This window comes from Mustela lutreola, chromosome 5, assembly GCF_030435805.1.
Source record: "Mustela lutreola isolate mMusLut2 chromosome 5, mMusLut2.pri, whole genome shotgun sequence".
NCBI lineage: Eukaryota > Metazoa > Chordata > Mammalia > Carnivora > Mustelidae > Mustela > Mustela lutreola.
The window spans coordinates 102,009,512-102,033,463 of record NC_081294.1 but is presented as its reverse complement, the minus strand read 5'-3'; the positions used below and the strand labels follow the sequence as shown (position 1 = coordinate 102,033,463).

The following is a 23,952-nucleotide window of genomic DNA, read 5'->3' as shown; positions in this document are numbered from 1 at the left end:
AAAAAAGTAGTTAAATCACCATTTTTAAAATAACATTGACGAATATATTTGTAAACAATATAGAGTTTTATTTGAAAGGGGCATTTGTTATTATTTTTGTGATGTGCTGTATTTACAGATGAAGGTAGAACAGTGTGTCTTTTTTGCTGTATGAAAGTATAAGTGTTTACCATGTTGTCTTAGTTTAAAAAAAAAAGGCAGTATAGTGGGGATGTTTGATAAATTTTCTGTAAATATGTTTATACTAGATTTTACCATTTTTTTTTAAGATTTTGTTTATTTATTTGACAGAGATCACAAGTAGATAGGTAGGCAGAGAGAGAGAGGGAAGCAGGCTCCCCGCTGAGCAGAGAGCCCAATGCAGGACTTGATCCCAGGACCCCGCGATCATGACCTGAGCCGAAGGCAGCGGCTTAACACACTGAGCCATCCAGGCGCCCTAGATTTTAAGATTTTTAATAAGCTCAAAAATACTTTGTGGCTGTAAAGAAAGGTCATCATTTTACTTCTCTTGGCACTACCAACTTTGTACTTAATAATAAATCCTCTAAAATACCAGTGAGCATTGTGTAAAATGGCAGGCAGGAATGGACTTGAATCCTTTAAGTAGGACATTAATTACTTTTTGTATCTCTCAATTGGAGATGCATTAATGGTGAAATGATTATGAACATGGATTGTGTACTGCCTAGATTTAAATCCCAGCTCTTCCAAGTTAGTATTCTCTCACCTGTAAAATGCAGAGAATAGGACCTAAAGCATATGGAACAGTGTCTATTGTATGGTAGACTCTACATACTTACTAAAGTTAAAAGTTGGAGAGAATAGGGATAAGATTGGAGAAGTTCTATAATAGAGTGGCTTACCTGCTTTGATTCATGGGCTCCTTTGAAATTAATGAGAACATGGTGTGCCTACATATAAAGTTTGTTCCTACTTATGTATATGTGCCTACATATAAAGCTTGGCAATTTCAGAGGGATTCAGGCTTTCTGAAACTTAACAGTGCACACTAAGGACATCAGTCTGTAAGAATGTTGGCTTTGTAAACAAGTTCAAGTTTATAGTGTAGATTTCTATGATTATGCGATTGGAGAGAAAGTGGGAGGGAGTTAAAAGTAATAATTGGAAAGCATCTCCCTGTATGTATACCCTGTACAGGGTTTTGTGAGAACTGGTAAGATGTCCTTACGTGTATTTCTGAGGAATGAACTTCATGCAGTAGAATTACTTGCAAGTAGAAGTAATATTTGGGAGAGAATCCATTATTTTTAGTTTTGAAGAATTAATGATAAGATCTCCATTAAATAGTTCAGCCAAGTGGAGGAAGGGAGGTAATTAGTACTGAAATGATTTAATTAGTCTGAGTAGCTTAACTAGAAGATAATAAGGGAGTACATTAAGGTTAAGTTTGTACACTGATCTGATCTGCATAGATACATGGGAAGTGTATCTTAAAGGATTTTCTGGAATGTCTCATTTTGTAGGCAGTGGTATAAGGGTGACTTATGTGCCCTAGCATTTAAAGTTCTTCATGACAAGCAGCGGGGACCACTGGTGTTTATGCGCATTTACTCAGGCATGATAAAACCCCAGTCAGCCATCTATAATATTAATGGAAACTGCACGTAAGTAGAAGCTTAGGTTATTTTCAAAACTGCACTCATTTCTTTAGAAATTCTTTTACTAATACAAATCATGATTTTCACAGGGAGAGAGTAAGTCGTCTTCTTCTGCCATTTGCTGACCAACATATAGAAATCCCTTCACTGACTGCTGGTAACATTGCTTTGACTGTCGGCCTTAAACATGTAAGTGACCAGATGGTTTCTCTAGGAAATGATAGCTTAAAAGTTTATTTAAAAGCAGGTGATTTGCAGTAGCAAAAACCCACAAACAATCCAAATAGCTATAAATAGCAGGATAAAGAATTTTGTAGCATATTCATCAACATGGTTGAATCTCATAATAGAAAGAAAATTACAGAAGACGGTGAGCGGTATGGATTATATTTGTATAAAGTTCAAATTCAAGTAAAAAAATACACTATTCCTGGATACACACTTGTGTTTTAAGTTTAGTAAATATTTTTTTTTAAGATTTTATTTATTTATTTGACAAAGATCACAAGTAGGCAGAGAGGCAGGCAGAGAGAGAGAGGAGGAAGCAGGCTCCCCGATAAGCAGAGAGCCCAATGCGGGGCTCGATCCCAGGACCTTGAGATCATGACCTGAGCCGAAGGCAACGGCTTAACCCACTGAACCACCGAGGCACCCCAAGGTTTAATAAATATTTTTTTACTGAGTTTTCTTCCTGTCTTGATCGCTGCTGACAGTTTTTATAACTTATAACTAATCCAGATAGTAACTGAAGATATTTTGCCAGCGAAGTCTCCAAGGATTTTGTTTCTTTTGTTCTCTCTTTAGTCCCTAGATCAGTGTATCACACATAGTAGGCAATTCATAACCTTTGTCAGTTGAATGGAAGAAAATAGTTGATGTTGTATGTATTTTTGTTTCTTGTTTTGTTTTTTGCTTTTTTATTTGTCAGAGAGAGATCACAGGTAGGCAGAGAGGCAGGCAAAGAGAGGGGGAAGCAGGCTTACCGCTGAGCAGAGAGCCCGATGCCGGGCTTGATCCTAGGACCCCGGGGGATGATGACCTGTGCCGAAGACAGAGACTTAACCCACTGAGCCACCCAGGCACCCTTCTGTATGTGTTTTTGCTAGGTTAAAACTGTAAGGACATTTCATTTACATATAGATTAAATTGAATACATTTTCTCATTAAACTTTGGTATATTTGGCATTTAGGATAATCATTGTTATTTTGAACATTTTTAAATGTCTTTATGGATAATTGCAGGATTCAGGATCCGTTAGTATAAAATTTCCACAGTCCAGAGCACCTGAGTGGCTCATTTGGTTAAGCGTCTGCCTTTGGTTCTGGTCTGGGATCGACCTCCACATTGGGCTCCCTACTCAGCGGGGAGTCTGCTTCTCCCTCTGCCTCTCCTCACTACTCATGCTCTCTCTCTCATTCTCAAATAAATGAAATCTTTTTTAAAAATAATAAAAATTTCCACAGTCCAAATAGCGGACTTCTAGCATTGAAAATGTCCTCTGTCTACCCTAAGGCAGGAGCTCCACATACATATTTGAGGGAGTTACAGAAATATGTTTGAAATACTGCTTCGGTAGGAATATCTTTACAGAGAAGGAAGCTAGCACAGAACTTTGTAGTATTGAAGTTCAAAAGTGATACTGTAGTTATTAATTAGAGTCTATAAGGAAGCTATCAATTTTACATAGTCTGGAGAATGCTAGTTAATAGAGGATTTTCTTTTCTTTTCTTTTTTTTTTTTTTTTTTAAAGATTTTATTTATTTATTTGACAGAGAGAGATCAGAAGCAGGCAAAGAGGCAGGCAGAGAGAGAAGGAAGCAGGCTCCCGGCTGAGCAGAGAGCCCGATGCGGGGCTCGATCCCAGGACCCTGGGATCATGACCTGAGCCTAAGGCAGCGGCTTAACCCACTGAGCCACCCAGGCGCCCCGAGGATTTTCTTTTAAAGATTTTATTTATTTATTTGACAGAGAGAGAGATCACAAGTAGGCAGAGAGGCAGGCAGAGAGAGAGAGGAGGAAGCAGGCTCTCTGCTCAGGACTCGATCCCAGGACCCTGAGATCATGACCTGAGCCGAAGGCAGCGGCTTAACCCACTGAACCACCCAGGCACCTGTTAATAGAGGATTTTTTTGTAAAACAGTAATAAATTTCCACTGGTGGTAAAACTCTATAAGGACTTCTAGAACTAACCTATTTTGACATGATTGAAAATTTAGGAAGGTACTGGGTCACCTGAGTGGCTCAGATGGTTAGGCATCTGCCTTTGGCTCAGTCATGATCCCAGTGGGATCAAGACCCCCATGGGGCTCCCTGCTTGGAGGGGAGCCTGCTTCTCCCTCTTCTGCTGTTCCCTCTGCTTGTGCTCTCTTGCTCTTTCTGTCAAATAAATACATAAAGTCTTTTAAAAAAATTTAGGGGCACCTGGGTGGCTCAGAGGGTTAAGCCTTAGCCTTCAGCTCAGGTCATGGTCTCAGAATCCTGGGATCGAGCCCCACATTGGGCTCTCTGCTCAGCGGGGAGCCTGCTTCCCTCTCTCTCTGCCTGCCTCTCTGCCTACTTGTGATCTCTGTCAAATAAATAAAAATCTTTAAAAAAATAAATAAATGAAATGTAGGAAGGTACATTTGTTTCACCACATGAATTTTGGATGTGTAGTGTGTGTGAGAGAGAGAGAGAGTGTGTGTGTGTGTGTATATATTGTTAGGATTTTATAGCAGTATTTTGGATAGAATTTTTTTTTAAAGATTTTATTTATTTATTTGACAGAGATTACAAGTAGGCAGAGAGGCAGGCAGAGAGAGAGGAGGAAGCAGGCTCCCTGCTGAGCAGAGAGCCCAATGTGGGGCTTGATCCCAGGACTCTGAGATCATGACCTGAGCCGAAGGCAGAGACTTTAACCCACTGAGCCACCCAGGTGCCCCTGGATAGAGTCTTACACAAGTTAGATTTACCTCTGCAAAGTTATAATGAGCTTTATGCATTTGTCTCTGTTTTAAGTTCTTTTGGAAGTGTCTCATGAAATTTTTTCCTATTCGTGAATCTTGGTAGAAGCTGAGTGCTTGCCAAGAGCTTGTTTTGTTCCCAAGTATCTTTTTTGCTTACAGACGGCCACTGGGGACACCATTGCCTCGTCCAAGTCCAGTGCATTAGCTGCAGCTCGTCGAGCCGGAAGGGAGGGGGAAAAGCAGCACAGACAAAACAATGAAGCAGAGAGACTTTTACTGGCTGGAGTGGAGATTCCAGAACCTGTTTTCTTCTGTACCATAGAGCCCCCTTCAGTGGCTAGGCAGCCAGGTACAGATAGTTTTGAGTGTATTAACTAATTAGTGCTCCGATAATGTAAATAGAAATAGTTATGTTATATTCTCAAAAGATTTATGTGATCTGAGATCAGTTTTACCAGAATTTATGGGTATTACTTGTGGTTAGTCTAGTTTTTTATATAAGGTGTTTTGGTTTTTACAAATTCCTTTTACTTACTCTTTTCTTAGATGTTGGCCACTTTTTGCATATCATAGTCTTCCTTACTTGTGGTGCTTTCTGTGGCATTCTGAGTAACTGGCATCAGGACTGCCCTTCCAGTTACAGTAATTGATTAGACAGTTATCGATTCCTAACTCATTCATTTTCTCATCACCATTTATAAAATGCTCCTTGTTTTCTAGCTCAAACTTTAGAACTCCATGAAGATATTTATATACTATAGTTAATGTTATTTGACCTTTTTGACTGTTCTGTGCTTCGTTCTCTAGCCTGTTTACTCAGAAATCGGTAGTGGCTTCTCATTACTTAGAGCACAAACCACTCCTTAATATGCTGTATAAATATCATGATTTCAAGTGTATTCTCTCCATTTAGCTTTGGTTACATATTACAGAAACCCCCTCAAATAACAGTTCCTTTAATGACAAAAGTTTATTTCTCTCCCTTGTAAAATGTGCCTTGAGTTGGTGGCCCAGGGTTTAGAGGTTGGCTCTACAATGTCATCAGGCACCCAGCCTCCAGCTGTTCTGCCCTGATTCTCTGAATGCATAGCTTCTATCCTTAGTTATATCATGATGGCTGCTAGGGCCTTTGGCATCACAGTAGAGTTCCTGACAGAGGAATGGAGTAAGGAGGAAGAAGATGTGTCCTTTTCCTTTTAAAGATTTCTTCTATGTCATGGGCTGTTACTTAGACATATGGCCGCTCAGTTGCAAGGGAATCTGGTAAATGCAGTCTTTTAGCTGGACAGCAGCAGAATAGAGTGGAAGACTACTAGCAGCCTCTCATACCAGTCTTCTTGCCTGGCCTCATTTCTTGAAACTTCCTCCTTCATTCTGAACCCTCTTCTTTCACTAAACAAAAATAGAATACTCTCACCTTTTTTTTTTTTTTCCGAAGATTTTTTATTTATTTATTTGACAGATGGAGATCACAAGTAGGCAGAGAAATAGGCAGAGAGAGAGGAGGAAGCAGGCTCCCTGATGAGCAGAGAGCTCGATGTGGGGCTCGATCCCAGGACCCTGGGATCATGACCTGAGCCGAAGGCAGAGGCTTTAACCCACTGAGCCACCCAGGTGCCCCGGAATACTCTCATCTTATACTTACACAATAAACTAGTTCCAATTTCCTGAAGATACCATGCTCTTTTTGCAATGCTGTTTCTTTTAATAATGTTTTTTTTTTTTTTTTTTGGAAGATTTTACTTACCTATTTGACAGAGAGAGACAGCAAGAGAGGGAACACAAGCAGGGGGAGCAGGAGAGAGAGAAGCAAGCTTCCTGCTGAGCAGGGATCCCAACACGGGGCTCAATCCCAGGACCTTGGGACCATGACCTGAGCCAAAGGTAGACGCTCAACAACTAAGCCATCCAGGCACCCCAGATTTATAAATATACTTTATAAATGTTTTTGAATGAATTTGTTTATTTACAGTAACATTTCTGTGTTTTCATTCCAAAAGCCCCAGTGTCATAAGTATTATTTCTTTCTTTGAAAATCTGAAGATAAGATATTATCTAAATAACCTCAGTGTATATAATACATCTCTTGGAATTCTTGTTAAGTGCAACTCTGATTCAGTCTGGAACGTAAGACTTTCTCTAACAGGCTCTAGTTGTTGCCAGTGTTGCTTATCCTTGAACCTGACTTTGGGATGTCAGGAGTCTAGAAGAGCACTGTGCAATAGAAATACAATATCTACTTTACTACCTTTTTTTTTTTTTTTTAAGATTTTATTTATTTACTTGACAGAGATCACAAGGAGGCAGAGAGGCAGAGAGAGAGAGAGAAAGGAGGAAGCAGGCTTTCTGCGGAGCAGACAGCCTGATGCGGGGTTCGATCCCAGGACTCTGAGATCATGACCCGAGCCGAAGGCAGAGGCTTTAACCCACTGAGTCACCCAGGCGCCCCTTTACTACCTTTTTAAACCTAAAATTAGAGCCACGTTAAAAAAAATAAATAAACTGGCAAAATTAATTTTAACGGTACGTTTTACTTAACCCAGTTTATCAAAAACAGTACCATTTCAGTGTATAATTAATATAAAAAAATTAATGAGATACTTTTTTTCATATTAAGTTTTTGGAACCTAGTATGTATTTTATACTTAGAGCACATGTCCGTTGAGACTAGTAATATTCTAATAAGATGGCTCATGACTACTACCTGGATCGTGCATGTCTAGAAGTTTATATCCTGAAGACCACTTTACTTTTTTTTAAGATTTTTATTTATTTATTTGACAGAGGAGGGGGATTCACAATTAGGCAGAGAGGCAGGCAGATAGAGAGGGGGAAGCAGGCTCCCCACCGAGCAGAGAGCCCAATGCGGGGCTCCATCCCAGGACCCTGAGATCATGACCTGAGCTGAAGGCAGCAGCTTAACCCACTGAGCCACCCAGGCGCCCCTGAAGACCACTTTAAATGTGTAACTGATAAGGTTGGTTCATTAATCCGTTGCTCAGCTCTTTTCTTGAGCCATACTTAATGTCTATGAAACTTTTTTTTAATTAATTTATTTGATGGAGAGAGACAGCAAAGCAGGAACACAAGCAAGGGGAGAAGCAGAGGGAAAGGCAGGCTTCTCCTGCCCATTGAGGGAGCCCATTGTGGGGCTCAATCCCAGGACCCTGGAGTCACCACCTGAGCCGAAGGCAGACACAATGACTGAGCCACCCAGGCGGCCTATGTCTGTGAAACTTCTAACATCTTTTGTAGAGAGGGAGAATATACTTGACAGTTAATTGATTGTATTAAAGTATCACTTGTCTTAAGATGCCATATTTAACATAAGGAATAGATTCTTCCTCTTTGTGTGTGATAATACATCCTAGAGTGACCATTTTAGCATCTCTTTATTCAAGATGTCATTTAGTTTCCTTTGGCAAGTTTTTCATTATCGCTTCTGTTTCTGAAGGCATTTTGCTTTTTTGTCAGCTCCTAGATTGATCTTTGCGAAACAATCAGGTGGTTAGCCGTCCCAGTTAAAACCCTTTATTGGCTTCCCAGTGGAGATCCAAACGCTTCACCCTGGCTTAAAAAAACTTCACATGATGTGATTTCTGCCATAACCTTCCCCTCATAATCTAATGCTACTTTCCCTTTTACCCACTAATATCCAGCTACCCTGGCCATATTGTTACTTTTCCACTGGCAAAACCGTTCCTTGCACCGCCATTTGCTGTTTCTGGAATTCCTTTTCTTCAGGATTTTGCATACATGGCCATTCTTTTCTGTGTCTTCCTCTAAATTATCTTGGAGAGGCCTTTCCAAATCATTCAGTCTCAGATAACCTCCTATCACTGTCTTACCATCTTCTTTTATTCTCTGCAAACTATTTATAGCAGTTTGAAATGTTCTCTTTTTTTTTAATTATTTTTATTAACATATAATGTATTATTTGCCCCAGGGGTACAGGTCTGTGAATCGCCAGGTTTACACGCTTCACAGCACTCACCACATAGCACATACCTTCCCCAAAGTCCATAGCCCCACCACCCTCTCCCTACCCCCCTACCCCCAGCAACCCTCAGTTTGTTTTGTGAGATTAAGAGCCTCTTATGGTTTGTCTCCCTCCCGATGAAATGTTCTTTTTCAAAATTTGTTTGCTTGTTCATTTTCTCCCCCACTTTAACATAAGTCACATTATGAAATATAAAGATAACAGTTACTGTTTATCCCTTAGATTTGGATTATGCACTGAAATGCCTTCAGCGTGAAGATCCCAGTTTGAAAGTAAAGCAGGATCCTGATTCTGGACAGGTATGCATTATATTAATATATTCCAGAAATCTTTCAATAATAGCATTTGTGTGTGTGTGTGTGTGTGTGTGTGTGTGTGTGTGATTTAAATGGATATATCTAAAATATGATTGGCTCATGGTCCCTGAAAGAAAAAACTTTCTCTTTTGGTTCTCTCGTAATAGAAATTTCTGATTTTTGTGTTGACTATCAAGCTGTTAGTTTCTCCGTATAATTAATTATACCTTGCATACCTAAACCACTGTTTATCATTTCAGCTTTCCAGAAGACAGTCTTTTGTACAGTTTTGAAATCAGGTTCAACCCTGACAAGGTCTTAACCCTCTAAAGCTAAGTTTTATAAACAGCATACTAAAGGGAGGGTGTAAAGGTTCTTTTAATGTCACTAACTCACCTAAGATGGGGGAGAAGTGACTGCTTAACATCCTAACACAGTGGGAGGAAGTAGAGCTAAAGTAGGCGTAAGAAGTTTGTGTATATTACATTACAGTAGAAGAACACGTGTTCCAGTCTTTGTCTTCCTTTTAGGAAAACAGGTAAAGTTTATCCAAGATTTTAGAAAAAGTTGCTTTAAAAGATTATAAAGTTGTTTTTAAGGATAAACTGATTTAGTTAATCTTTAAAACAGGGAGTATTTTATTTCCCAAACACTAGCTAAATGAGGTAGTAATTTATTTTATTAATGCTGGAGGATACAACAAGCAGTTAAACTTTCTTGAAAAAACCTTATTTTAAAAAATGACAATACATGTTTTTCTTTTTTAAATAGAAAATAACACACAAGGGTACAAAGTACAAAAAAAATTTTTTTTCAAGATTTTATGTATTTATTTGAGAGACAGAATCCAAGAGAGTGAGCATGAGTGGGGTGGGTGAGAAAGGAGGATGTGGGGCTCAGTCTCAGGACCCTGGGATCATGACCTGAGCCAAAGGCAGAAGCTTAACCTACTGAGCCACCCAGGCGCACCACAAAGTACAAAATTAAAGTTTCCCCTTTTGTTCATTCTATTTTACACAGGTAACAATTGAAATGGTGAATAATGTTTCATACTACCAAATATCTTCTGCTGTGTTATGTTATAAATAAAGCACAGTATATTTTTTCCATATATATATATGGATATTATCCATATATATATGTACAGATATAGATTATAACAAGTCATCCTAGTTGTATTATTCTACAGCTTGTTTTTCCCAAATAATCCACTTGTTATATTTAATTGTATACAATTAAATTATATTAAATTGTACACAAAATAATCCTTTTTGTTGTTGTTGTTCCTTATATTTGTAGTTCTGTTATAGTGAAAAGATAAAATTTGAGCCAACCAAAGGAAGAGTCAAAGAGGCAGAATCTGGGAGAGTTCTGAATGCATATCTTCCTTCTTCAAGAGTACTACCAACCAAGGAGGCTCACCCAGTTCAGAGTTTTTATTAAGACTGGATCAGATTCTGCTTTTGTGGTTGACCTTTAGTTTCTAGTACCTCCTATAAGTTGAGGCTACCACCTTTACTCTCCAGGTTGGAACTGATAAGGCTATTCCAAAGCCCACATCATAAATCACATCATTACACAATCTGGTGGACAAAGCCCCCAGACAAGCAGACACTTCTGCCAGGCAGCATCCTGCCGTAAAGATAACATACCAGTAGCTGAGGGCAAGGGCCGTATCTCTCTTTGGGTGAGGTTAATTCTTCACTATATAGATGGCATATGAATAAGATTGAGCAAATATGGTTTGCTTGCATTATACTTTCTCATACACAAAGACCTTCTTAAGGAATAACCATTGTTTTACAGAAATTTTCTAAAAGGCATGCCTTGGGTGCCTCAGTTAGTTAATATCTGCCTTCAGCTCAGGTCATGATCCCAGGGTCCTGGGATTGAGGGCCCCCCTGCCCTTGTATTATCCTCCCTCTGCTTCTGCCTCTTCCCTCTCCTCATGTTCTCTCAAATAAATAAAATGCTTTAAAAAATGAAAATAAAAAGCCTATCTGGCTTAGTTTTGATACAAATTTGGCTTGTTCTAACAAAAGCTCTAAGTAACACTGGTTCATGAAAGATAAACGTCAGTTTATTTATTAAACAAAGACCCAAACCAGTCTGAAAGATTTGACTACTCAAAAAACTGTAAGGTGGTGCCCAGGATGATTGGTAGATACCAATGTGGTTGGGAATGTTTGGGGGGAAAGGTTATCCTCTTCATTCCCCTAGTTAACAAGATGTTGTTCTCATCTGCATGTTTCAAGACAGTTTCCTGCATCTTCAGTAAGAGAAGGGCTTTATCCTTTCTTTAAAGGTATAACCTAGAAGTTGCCAGCATCAGTTACAACCCTGTTGCATTGACCAGAACTAAACTGTATGGCTGGGAAGTATAGTACTTCTAGATGCTGCCTGCCTGATTAAACTGTCTTGTAAAAAGCACAGTAGCCTAGCAATCATTTTGTAAATTAAATTTTTTTTTAATTGAGTTTTATGTACAGTGTAGGGCTTGAACTCACAACACTGAGATCAAGAGTTGCATGCTCTACTAAGGCAGCCATGAGCCCCAGCAATTCACTTTTTTTTTCCTGATTTTTTAAAAATTTATTTTATTTTTTTTTTTATTTATTCATTTGAGAGAGAGAAAAAGAGCGCTCAAGTAGGGGGTAGGGAGAGGGAGAAGCAGACTCCCTCAGGCTGTGAGCCTGATACAGGCCTTGGTCTCAGGATCCTGAGATCCTGAGATCGTGACCTAAACCTAAGCCACCCAGATGCCCCAGCAATTCACTTTTTTAAAAAAATTAATTAAATTTTTAAATTTTTTTATTTTTTATCCCCAGGGGTACAGGTCTGTGAATCGCCAAGTTTACGCACTTCACAGCACTCACCATAGCACATCCAGCAATTCACTTTTAATTGACTTATCCACTCAGAAAAGTTAAAAACTGTTTTGAGGAAGTACCAAAAAAAATTTGCCAAAAACTTGGTTTGTTATGAATGAAACATAACATTGATAACATACATTTATATAGTATTTTGTGATAAACATAACTTTTTCCTTTGATCTTGTTTTTATTTTATTCTTCTTTTAACCAGACTGTTCTCTGTGGTATGGGGGAGTTACATATTGAGATTATTCATGACCGAATCAAGAGGGAATATGGACTGGAAACCTACCTAGGGCCTCTCCAGGTGGCATACCGAGAGACCATCCTAAATGCAGTTCGTGCCACAGGTAAAACATAAAACATTTTAAATTTGCTATTTTTGTTTCTCTAGGATCTGTTTTCTGAAAGCAGGGTTGATAGTCACTAGTATCTTACATCAGTGGGCATAGGGTGTTTTTATTTTTAAAGATTTTATTTTATTTTATTTTATTTTTTTTTTTAATTTATTTATTTATTTGACAGAGAGAGAGAGAGATCACAAGTAGGCAGAGAGGCAGGCAGAGAGAGATGAAGGGAAGCAGGCTCCCTGCTGAGCAGAGAGCCCGATGTGGGACTCGATCCCAGGACCCTGAGATCATGACCTGAGCCGAAGGCAGTGGCTTAACCCACTGAGCCACCCAGGCGCCCTTAAAGATTTTATTTATTTATTTGACAGAGCAAGCACAAGCAGGGAGGGAATCACAGAAGGAGAGGGAGAAGCAGGCTCCCCACTGAGCAGGGAACCTAACTGGAGGGCAGTGGGTGGCCCTCGGGCTCCATCCTAGGACTCTGGGATCTTGACCTAAGCCAAAGGCAGATGCTAAACTGACTGAGCCATTCAGGCACCCCACGCATAGGTTTTATGTGTGGGTTTTCTTGGGTTTTTTTAGAATTTTGTTCTGTTTAGTTTTAACCCATCTCTTATTTTACCACTCATTACATCAAACAAGTATGCTTTTCAGTGGTGTTCATGGGGTAGAATAAGCCCTTGGTGTAGGTGGCTTACACTCATCCTCACTACCAGAATGAGTGTAAGAATTTGAAGTTCATGGTTTTTTTTTTTTTTTTAAAGATTTTATTTATTTATTTGACAGAGATCACAAGTAGGCAGAGAGGCAGGCAGAGAGAGAGGAAGGAAAGCAGGCTCCCTGCTGAGCAGAGCCCTATACGGGGCTCCATCCCAGGACCCTGAGATCATGACCTGAGCTGAAGGGAGAGGCTTTAACCCACTGAGCCACCCAGGTGCCCCAATGTATTATTTTTACTCTACAAAGTGAGTGGAAAATAATTTCATTTGTTTAATAATATGGTAATGCTATGCTGATGATGTTCTTGAGAAAGTACAGGTTTTTATATTTCTGTCCCCAAATTTAGGAATTCATGTTGTTTGTTTTATAGTTTCAGTTTGCTTTTCTTAAGTATAGGACTATGATAATCACTGCTCTTCCACAAGAAGTAAAAACATGGAATGATTTCTGAAAAGAGTCACAGAGAAAACATGTTAAGGATAACCAGATGTAACTCAGTAATTTATGAAAAGGCCAGGTAGTTACTTTTCAGTAAAACTTGAAAAATTATACAAGGAGAATGTAGGAGCAAGTGATATGACGATTTTTATTCTTTTATACTATTCTCTAAATAGTATCTTTTAAATTAATGTCTGAGCTGCTTAGAACACGAAAGGAAGCTGGAGCAGGAATCTCGGGGAAAAAGTCAGCACCAAAATTGCTAGCTATTCTGGAGGAAAAATCTGTAGTAGTTATCTCTAACCTAGTACTAGAGGGTCACATGCTCATGGGAATAATTAACTGGAAAGTCTTCTCCATAAAAAGACAAGGAAACTTGGGGCAAAATTTGTAAGAATTTGTAACCATTGGCTTCTGATAGGGTTTTTAGCCTAAATTCATAAGAGCCACTTTTTTTGGAGAAAAAACTCCAAACAAAAAAGAATTTAGTATAACATGCTCATGAATTGATAATATTCCAAGGATCCTGGAAAAAAACAAACAGGGACTCTAGATAAATGTGTCTTTAACCCATTCCTCAAAGAAAATCCTATAGATAAGGGGGTGTTAAATCAGAGTTCAAAAAATATTTTCAAGTTACAAAATCGTGAGATAAGAAAGGCACAATGAGGAAAGAGGCAGTTTAAACAGTATCAGTCAGAACAGCAAAGACTTCTGACACTGGAATTACTGGATGCAGAGTATTAAAGAAGTATATTTATTTCTAAAGAATAAAAGGACATACAAAGTATTAGTAAGGACCAAGAGACCATTAAGAATAAGCAGGCAGGGGCACCTGGGTGGCTCGGTGGGTTAAGCCTCTGCCTTCAGCTCAGGTCGTGATCACAGGGCTCTGGGATCGAGCCCCACATCGAGCTCTCTGCTGGGGCAGGGAACCTGCTTCCTCCTCCGCTTCCTCCTCCCTCCCTCTCTGTCTGCCTCTCTGCCTACTTGTGATCTCTCTCTCTCTGTCAAATTAATAAAATCTTAAGGAAAAAAAAACAGAATAAGCAGGCAGTAGAACATTATGGTATATTAGAAAGGAAGGAAATGTTCAGTCTTTATGTTTATGGGGGACTATCATAAGGACACAGGAACCAACTTGAAGAGGCTCTATTGGCCATATCTGAATGAACTGGAATAGCTCTTAAGTCTAGGAATTATAGGCCATTGAGACAAAGTAGGGATTCACGAGTCTTTACTAAACAGATGGGGAAGAAGAGGAAATTCTTCCTTAGAGTGGAATGCCAACTGTTGACTGTTAGATGCTGAGGAGAAGGGTTTCAGTAGGAAAATAGTCATTTTGCAACTATTGTGATTGCTAAATATTGGGTATCTTAAGGAACAGCATATTTGCATAGTCTTTAAAGGCTTTCTGCACAGACTGCTTATAAGTTGCAAGGTAAAAAACTAGTAAGTAAGTAGGAGCTGTAATAATATGAGGAATAACCCAAAGAAGTGTATCAGACTTGAATATGTATTATAAAGCCACATTGTGGTTCTGATACTAATGAAGCTCGAAACAGACCGACCAGTAGAACAAACCAGAAAACCTAGAAGCAGACTTGTACATATATGGAAATTCAATTTATATCAGTATTATTGAAGTTCAGTGGCCAAGGATGGATCGACTATTCTATAAATGGGCCTGTGATAATTATCCATGTGGAAAGAGATTTAGTTAGATTCCTGACTCATGCCATACACAAAAATCACTTCCAACTGAACCAGAAAACTTAAACATGGGGGTGCCTGGCTGTCTCTGCCTGTAAAGCATGTGACTCTTGATCTCAGAATTGAGTTCAAGCCCTGCATTGGGTGTAGAGACTACTTAAAAGACAGAATCTTTGGGACGCCTGGGTGGCTCAGTGGGTTAAGCCGCTGCCTTCGGCTCAGGTCATGATCTCAGGGTCCTGGGATCGAGCCCCGCGTCGGGAGGCGGGGAGCCTGCTTCCCTCTCTCTCTCTCTCTCTCTGCCTGCCTCTCCATCTGCTTGTGATTTCTCTCTGTAAAATAAATAAATAAAATCTTTTAAAAAAAAAATAAAATAAATAATAAAAGACAGAATCTTTAAAAGAAAAGGGTGGGGGGGAGACGCCTGGGTGACTCAGTGGGTTAAGCCTCTGCCTTTGGCTCAGGTCATGGTCTCGGAGTCCTGGGATCAAGCCCCAAGTCAGGCTCTCTGCTCAGCGGGGAGCCTGCTTCCCCCTCTCTCTTCCTGCCTTTCTGCCTACTTGTGATCTCTCTCTCTCTGTCAAATGAAAGAAAAAAACACCCAAAAACTTAAAAAAAAAAAAAAAAACCCTATACATGAAAGAAGAGATGCAAAATTTTCCTTGTAGTATAGAAGTATAAAGAAAATAAATGCTAGGATATGAAAACAACCCCAAAACTTTATGAAAGGCAAAGCTTCAGATTTTGAAAGAAAATTCAGAATTATCTTACTAACCAGGACAGATAGGGTAGGACTTACAGAATACCAAAAGTTGAAAGTATAAACTAAAATATTGATAAATTTGATGTTATTAAAATGAAGAATTTCTTTGCTAGAATACACTATAAAGAAAGCAAAAAGATACATCAAAAGTTGAGGAAAGGGCGCCTGGGTGGCTCAGTGGGTTAAGCCGCTGCCTTCAGCTCAGGTCATGATCTCAGGGTCCTGGGATCGAGTCCCGCATCGGGCTCTCTGCTCAGCAAGGGAGCCTGCTTTGCTCTCTCTCTCTGCCTGCCTCTCCATCTACTTGTGATTTCTCTCTGTCAAATAAATAAATAAAATCTTTAAAAAAAAAAAAAGTTGAGGAAAGACATGTGCATCATATAAAAAGTGACAAAACATTAATATCCAGAATATATAAACAAAGTTTAAAGATCACTAAAAACATGACAACCAAGTAGAAATGTGAGCAAAAAAGATTCAACAGGTGTTTCACACAAAAAATACCCAGAAGGCTGATGAACATATTAAGAGATTCTTAGTATCAGTAAGGATTAGGATGATGCAATTTATGACATACTATTTTACACCAGTACAGTTGGCAGGAATTAAATCAGACAGTGACAAGTGTTGGTGAAATGTTGAGCAATGGAAAGTCCTAAAAACTTCTGGTGGGATTGTAAATTATATAGCCACTTCCTAATGAAGTTGACTGTGTACAGACTTTACCACTCAGCAGTTCTTCTCTTGGGTAGATGTCTAGGGAAACTCTTAACACATGTGCACTCAGAGATAGATTGAAGAATTTTCATAGTAGCACTGTAATAAAAAACCTGTACGTGGAAAAAAAAGTCCAACTATTTATGGACGAGGAATGTATAAGTTGTACTGTGGTCATACCATAGCATATTATACACTTGTGAAAAAGAGTGAGCTGCTTCAATATGCATCATCCAGAGGACCTACAGATGTGAAGCAGGAGGCATCTGAGTGGCTCAGTCGGTTGAGCATCTGCCTTGAGCTAAGGTTGTGATCCCAGTGTCTAAGGTTGTGATCCCAGTGTCCTGGGATTGAGCTCCACATCAGGCTCCCTCCTCAGCAGGGAGCCTGCTTCTTCCTCTCCCTGCTCATTCTCTCTCCCTCAAATAAATTTTAAAAATCTTAGAAAAAATGTGAAGCAAAAGAAACAAATAGCAGGGTACATAATAGAATAACAAATTCAAAACACAGTAGAGTGAACTGTGTTGTTTAGGGATACATGCATATGTAATATGACTAAGGAAAATCGCAGGAATGACTGAATATATCATGGTAGTGGTTACTTCGGAAGGCTTGTAGGTAACTGGTAATGGTTTATTTCTAAGTAGTTTTAGGTCTCATAAATGCTCCCTTAAATAAAACATATTTCATAATATAAAAATTAGCTTAAAAAGGAATCATTAAAAATTTTTTTTAAAAAGGAATCATAAAGAGGAATTGTAGGCTATAATTCTTAGATTTAGTTTGAGCTGTATGTTACTCTGTTACATGGTCCACTCAGGTAAATATAGCATTGTTTTGTTTTAGTAAAATACTGGAGATTGATGACAGATGTAGGTTGTCCGGAAATGAGAGATACTGTTTTCAATCTTTAAGTCACAAGTTTGAGAAAAATCATAAATATGTAAAACATCACGGGAAGAATGTAGAATTTAGCAGCTTGGGTAAACAGAATTTAAAAAGCCTTTTAATTTTCATTAGATAACCTTTTATACTCCAGATGTTTACAGTCAAATAAAAGTTTTGCAATTAGAATTTTAGTCACATAAGGTATTTTGAAAAGTTTAAATGTGTCATCTGTATGTCAAAACTTATAGCATCATCTGCCTTAACACATCTCAGCACTGAAGCAGTATTAATCAGTGATTCACACCTGGCTTGTAACATCAGTAAACACAGAAGCAGATGCTTTCTTTGTAGAACTTTTTACTCTGTCGTGTTTATATTGTATTTAGTGTCATTGTAATCTTTTTTCCCACTTTATCTTCTATGAGACTTCGAACTTGTTGACTGTAATATTGTATTTGCGGCATCTTGACATCTTTCTGGAACAAATCTCTGAGATACTGTTATCAATTTGTTTATAGATACCTTAGATAGAACTTTAGGAGACAAACGGCATCTTGTGACCGTAGATCTGGAAGTAAAACCAACTGAAAAACCCTCTGTTACGCCAGTTATCAAGTATGCTCCAAGTGTTAGTGAAGACCTTCCAAAGGTCTCTCAAGAGGCCATTGAAAATGGAATTCACAGTGCATGCCTCCAAGGTAAGGTACTCAAGAGTAAGCTTTAGTATCACAATGACCCACTTAATCACTCCTAATATCATGGATTATTTCCATCTTTTTTTCCAGCTTTGGTAGTGTTTTCTTACTGTGTCTTCTGATTATGTGTATGTTATACCTTTTTGCATTGTCCCACAGTCCTTGGATATTCTGTTCTAGGTGGGTGTTTTTTTTGTTGTTTTTATCCCCCAGTCTTCACTTTGCTTTTCACAGTTTTAGAGGTCTCTATGGATACAATTTCTGTCTTTTTTTTTTTTTTTTTTTTTAATTTTATTTGTCAGAGAGAAAGAGAGCACAAGCAGGGAAAGCAGCAGGCAGAGGGAGAAGCAGGCTTCTTTCTGAGCAAGGAGCCCAGTATGGGGCAATGGATACAATTTCTAACTCGGCAGTTTCTTCAGCCATGTCCAGTGTACCTACAAGCCCATCAAAGACATTCTTCATTTATTCTACTGTGTGTGTGTGTTTTTTTTTTTTTAAGATTTTATTTATTTATTTGACAGAGATCACAAGTAGGTGGAAAGGCAGGCAGAGAGAGAAGAGGAAGCAGGCTCCCTGCCAAGGGGAGAGCCTGATGCGGGGCTCGATCCCAGGACCCTGGGATCATGACCTGAGCCAAAGGCAGAGGCTTTAAACCACTGAGCCACTCAGGCACCCCTTTACTGTGGTTTTGATTTCTGGCATTTGTTTGGGGGATTTTTTTTTTGGACTTCTCTCTGCTTTAATTGTCCATCTGCCTCTTCTTGCATGTGGTCTACTTTATCAGAGTCCTTAGTGTATCAATTATGTGATTGGATTATTACAACATCCTTACCATGTCTGGTTCTGTGCTTGTTCTGTATTCAGATTGTGCTTTCATTTTTTGATATGCCTTGTAATTTTTTCTTGATGGCCAAACACAGTGTGCTGGTAAAAGGAACGACTATAAACGCATCTTTAGTATGTGGAGGTCAGGTGAGAGGGCAAAGGAAGTATTCTCTAATCCTAGGATTAGGACTCAGGCTTAGGTGAGCCCATGCCTCTGGACCAGGAACTGTACCCATGTTTCTTTTTTTTTTTCCCCCCCACTGGCCTCAGGTTGGTTGGACAGGATGGTTAGAGTAGACTGGGGTTTGGTACTTCACCCAAGTTGGTTAGGTCCTGCTAATGCCCCTGTGGGTTAGGCTCTAGTTAGCTAGTTTCCCCTGACAGCAGGCCTTTGTAAGATCAGTGTGTTCTGGAATATTACAGAATGGTTTCTTTACCCTTCTGTCAGAAGCATAAGGAAAATTTTCTCTGATATGTATGGTAAGAATCTGCTTGAGCTCCTAGAGGTAAACCTCACAAAATTGGCCGGTGGTGGTGGGGGCGGGGGTGTCTTCCTTATGATTTATGACTGGATCCCTCTGGAGTTTCTTAACTCCCAGACTTGCCCACACTGAGCCTCCAGCAGTTCATCAATTAAAGTTGACTTTTCCTACCCTGGCAGTGGTTCCTGGGCTGATGAACCTCTGCTCTAGGAAGCTGTGACTCCCAGTATTCACTGTCTCCCGAGGTTTGGGGCCAGTGGTTTTGTTCTTTGTCTTCTTTCTTAAGGATCAGAGAAGAGCTGCTGATTTTTCATTCTGTTCTGCTTTTTACTTGCTGGGACAGAGTGACAATTTATAAGCTGCCTACCTGAATTGGAATTAGAAGTCCTCTCCCTGTATGTACTCCTCATTGTATATATTGAGTGCTAACACAGTTTTTTTCTTCCCCTTGCCTAGGACCATTGCTTGGATCCCCAATTCAGGATGTGGCGATTACTTTACATTCCCTGATAATTCATCCTGGTACCTCCACAACGATGATTTCTGCCTGTGTCTCGAGATGTATCCAAAAGGTATAGAACTATCCTGTGTTACCCTTTTTGCTTTAAGGTGACTCTCCTGACAGTAGTGTACCGTTGCTCTATAGGCAGCTGTGCTTGGCAGGGAGTGCCTCAGACTGTTAATGTTGCCTTCTCAGCCTTATAGTCAGGAAGGGTTTTTACCTTGGTTTTTTACCTTGTGGTGTTCTTAATCACCACAGTTATATTTGATAGAGGACCTAGGAAATTATTGTTCAGCATAATGACCAGGAAATATTCTTTGATTTTTGGCAGGGAGGTAGGTTTCCTTAACTGGCATTTCTGAGTTCCATATCCCAGACACATAACTATTAGCGGGAAGCTTGGTAGTTTGAGTAGGGGACATTTTGAGGGTCACCTGGGCCCAAGATGGGCTATTATCTTATTAGTTCCAATTTTGGAGTTCCTGTTTATCTGAGTAAGATTACTTAATCAAAGATCATTGAAATCAGAGAAGTCACACTGAGAAAAAGTTTCAAGATAAGCACCTAACCTTACAAAAAGTATTAAGCAATCTGATTTTCTTGGCATGGTTACCTCTCTGGATATCCCTGAGTGTCTTGCCTCAGTAAGCTACTAGAGTTGAATTAACTCATGGGATTTTAGTGTGCTAAATGCTGACTATGTGCATTCCTCTCAGTGTGGGAATACTGTAGTTTTTGTAGGTGACTGATTTGCATTAAAACACTTACTGTTTAGGGACACCTGGGTGGCTCAGTTGGTTAAGCAGCTGCCTTCAGCTCAGGTCATGATCCCAGCGTCCTGGGATCAAGTCCCACATCGGGCTCCTTGCTCAGCGGGGAGCCTGCTTCTCCCTCTGCCTCTGCCTGCCATTCTGTCTGCCTGTGCTTTCTCTCTCTCTCTGACAAATAAATAAAATCTTAAAAAAAAAAACAAAAAACCTTACTGTTTAAAACAATTTTCTAACATTTGGGACTGTGTTTGAGACTTGATTTTCTACAGCTCCTTTAAATCCAAAATTATGAAGTTAATGTGAATACCTAAGTCCCTGACTTATGCAAGTGGAACTCAATGTCTTGTTTATGTGAGTTCAAGTTCATACTTTTTTTCTTAAAGTAGCTCTCTGCCAGTTGGGAGCCTACTGCAGTGCTTGAACTCATGACCCTGGGATCAAGATCTGAGCTGAGACCCAGTCTAACACTTAACTGAGTGAGCCACCCAGGCATCCCTCAGGTTCATACTTCTTAGTTTTTTTTATTTTAAAAAAGCTATACATCAAAAAACATTCTGTAAATACTGTTTGCTTAACCTATAGTTAGAAATAATACCTATAAATTAATCATGATTAAAATGTTGAGAATCTTTATAAAAATTTTTAAAGTTTCTCCTGAAAATGGTTTTAGTCAGTAACAGTAACCTGAAAGATGTCATGTTTCTAAAATAACCCCAAGCCCCATTATACTGATGAGTCCTTCAAAGCTTCATATGCCTTCTAAAAGCAAAATCTATAAGTGTATCTTAATTGGGTAGTATATTTATTGAGATCATTAACTTCTTGGGGGCTGACATTTACTCTTTAGTTTTAATACATTAAATGAAGTACTCCCAATAGACAGACTGCAGCCCTTGTTCAGTTTCACCTAGTAGAGAAGCTACTCTCTGCTTATTAAAATGATGCTTCCTGTATTTATTGAGCCATCTTTGTGGAGCTTACAGTGCACTGACATAGACAAAAATGGGATGTTTGTCTTAACCCAGAGGACCTTAAGATTTATAAGACGATTAAATATATGTCTAAGAAAGATTATGAAGCCATCAACAGATATAAGAGTAAGCACACAGGAATATTTGTGAAAGGAAATGATGAGATCATCTGGGATTGCTGGGTATTTGGACACTGTCTTAAAGCAGGCTAGTAGGGTATAGGCTGCAACACTCAGACCATAGTCTGTGTGAAGTATAGAAGTTTGAGGAAACTACATCGTTGTTTTTGAAACTCTGAATTAGGTGGAAAGAACACTGAGGACAGATGCTGTGTATCTTAGTTATATATAGCATTCAGTCCTTTCTTTGCTTATAGCGTTTTTCTTTTTAATTTTTATCTTCTCCCACTCATTTATTTTGTCCTGAAAGACATTATGTGAACTCTGCATAAGAATTGGAAAAAAAGATACATAGTTGTTCGCTACTGATGGTCATTATTTTTAGTAGTATCTTAATTAAAGGACTGTTAGATGTATTTTCTGTAGGTGAGTCATTTCAGTTAGATTTTAAAGCTATGAAGAACTGATTGTTTACTATATATGTGTGCTGTATTTTGAAATTTTAATGATAATGAGAATATACTCTTGGTTTTAGAAATGTGGCCATTTTTCATGATTGTGCTGGTGAGGGGCAAGAGAAGAGGTAGGGGAGGTAGTGACTGATCAAGGACAAAAGGATTTAGGGTCCAGAACTTTTACCAAATACAGACAGTTATAATGCCCACTTTCTAAGGCCTCAGTAATAATGAGAAGTGAGTGGTGATAGAGTGGGAACAGAACAATGAACAACTCACAGTAAGGGTGAGGGCACATTCCGGAGCCGCAGCTCTCTTACTTTGGTGGTTTCCATTGCTAGGTCTGTTTAGTAAATCCCACCTAATAACCAGAGGCTTATTAACATTTATAGGAATAGGTTTTGTTACGTTAAAACTCTGACAGGGCTCCAGCAAGATAGCTTTTAAAATCAAACCCACTGGTACTTAGAGTGTTTGCATATGCCCTCTAAAACCCATTAACCTATTTGTCTGATGTAGTGATGGTCTGAAAGACTGTGTCTGATGGCGACTCCAGTTCACTTCGTCCCCTATTCACTTGCCCCAGGTGCTGCACTGGCTTTTTTCAGTTTGCATGTTGTTTATGTGCTTGGTCTTCTTGCCTTTTGTTGTGCTTGTGCTACCTTATTGTAGTACATTCCTTGATTTGCCCTCATGTGGACTCTATCTATAGTAGGCACAAAACACATTGTTTCAGCAAGGAAGAAACTTTGATTGAAAGGAGAAAACTATTTATTTTATTTCATTGTATCTCTGTCTATTTCATTGTATCTAGGTCCTCTCTGTAACCAAGCTTTACTAAGTACCCCCGTACTGTGTACCTGAGTTCTTATATTAGCTTTATAGACCATTAAAGCAGCCTTGTTGTATCTTTTTTTGCTAGAGCTCTAGGCTTACAAGGACAGGGAATATTTTTTATGAATTTTTTTTTTTTTAAAGATTTTATTTATTTACTTGAGAGAGAGACAGTGAGAGAGAGCATGAATGAGGAGAAGGTCAGAGAGAGAAGCAGACTCCCCATGGAGCCGGGAGTCCGATGCGGGACTCGATCCCGGGACTCCAGGATCATGACCCGAGCCGAAGGCAGTCGTCCAACCAACTGAGCCACCCAGGCGTCCCTTTTTATGAATTTTTAATGGAAATTTTATTTCTAATTTAAGGAAGGGGGTTAACATTATTTAATTTCTTTAGGCTCTGAAGAAAGCTGATAAGCAAGTTTTAGAGCCCCTGATGAATCTCGAGGTGACAGTGATGGGAGATTACCTCAGCCCTGTCCTGGCAGATCTGGCACAAAGAAGAGGAACCATTCAGGAAATCCAGACTCGTCAGGAAAACAAAATTGTTATTGGATTTGTTCCTTTAGCAGAAATTATGGTAGGTACTTACTAACTGAAAAGTACCTTTCTTTAATAAGATTATTTATTTGAGAGCAAGTGAACAGGAGCTGGCTGGGGAGGGGGAAGCAGATTCTCCACTGAGCAGAGACCCCAATGTAGGGTGGGATCCCAGGACCTGAGATCATGACCTGAGCTGAAAGCAGGTGCTTAACAGACTGAGCCACCTAGATGCCCTGAAAAGTAATCTATTTTTTTAAAATACTGGGGATATTTATGCTGAAGCAAAGTAGACAATCAGGGCTTTGATTTTTAGAGGACGCATGTTAAGTTTGAGCTGTTAGGTCTTCGGATTTAAACTTACAGATATCTAGGGGATGTGGATCACGTCCATCCTTCACAAAGGCTGAGGTGCCGTACCACACTGCGGCACC

General features: G+C 39.3%; 1 protein-coding gene across 9 annotated transcripts in view; it reads left to right on the top strand.

Annotated features, from left to right (window-relative positions):
- The window catches only part of GFM2 (GTP dependent ribosome recycling factor mitochondrial 2), a 79,996-nt gene that overhangs the window by 44,351 nt on the left and 11,693 nt on the right, over positions 1-23,952 (top strand). For 8 of the 9 annotated variants that reach the window (XR_009354013.1, XR_009354012.1, XR_009354011.1 and 5 more), the window contains 8 exons: positions 1,488-1,628; positions 1,712-1,811; positions 4,728-4,917; positions 8,791-8,867; positions 11,949-12,087; positions 17,845-18,024; positions 19,785-19,900; positions 23,376-23,558. Coding sequence is in view for 4 of the 9 variants with exons in the window: in XM_059175242.1 (XP_059031225.1) it covers positions 1,488-1,628; positions 1,712-1,811; positions 4,728-4,917; positions 8,791-8,867; positions 11,949-12,087; positions 17,845-18,024; positions 19,785-19,900; positions 23,376-23,558 (1,126 nt within the window). In the remaining 5 variants the exon portion in view is untranslated. Of the gene's footprint in view, positions 1-1,487; positions 1,629-1,711; positions 1,812-4,727; positions 4,918-6,304; positions 6,453-8,790; positions 8,868-11,948; positions 12,088-17,844; positions 18,025-19,784; positions 19,901-23,375; positions 23,559-23,952 lie in introns of those variants that run through there. The other variant, XR_009354015.1, reaches the window with a different exon arrangement.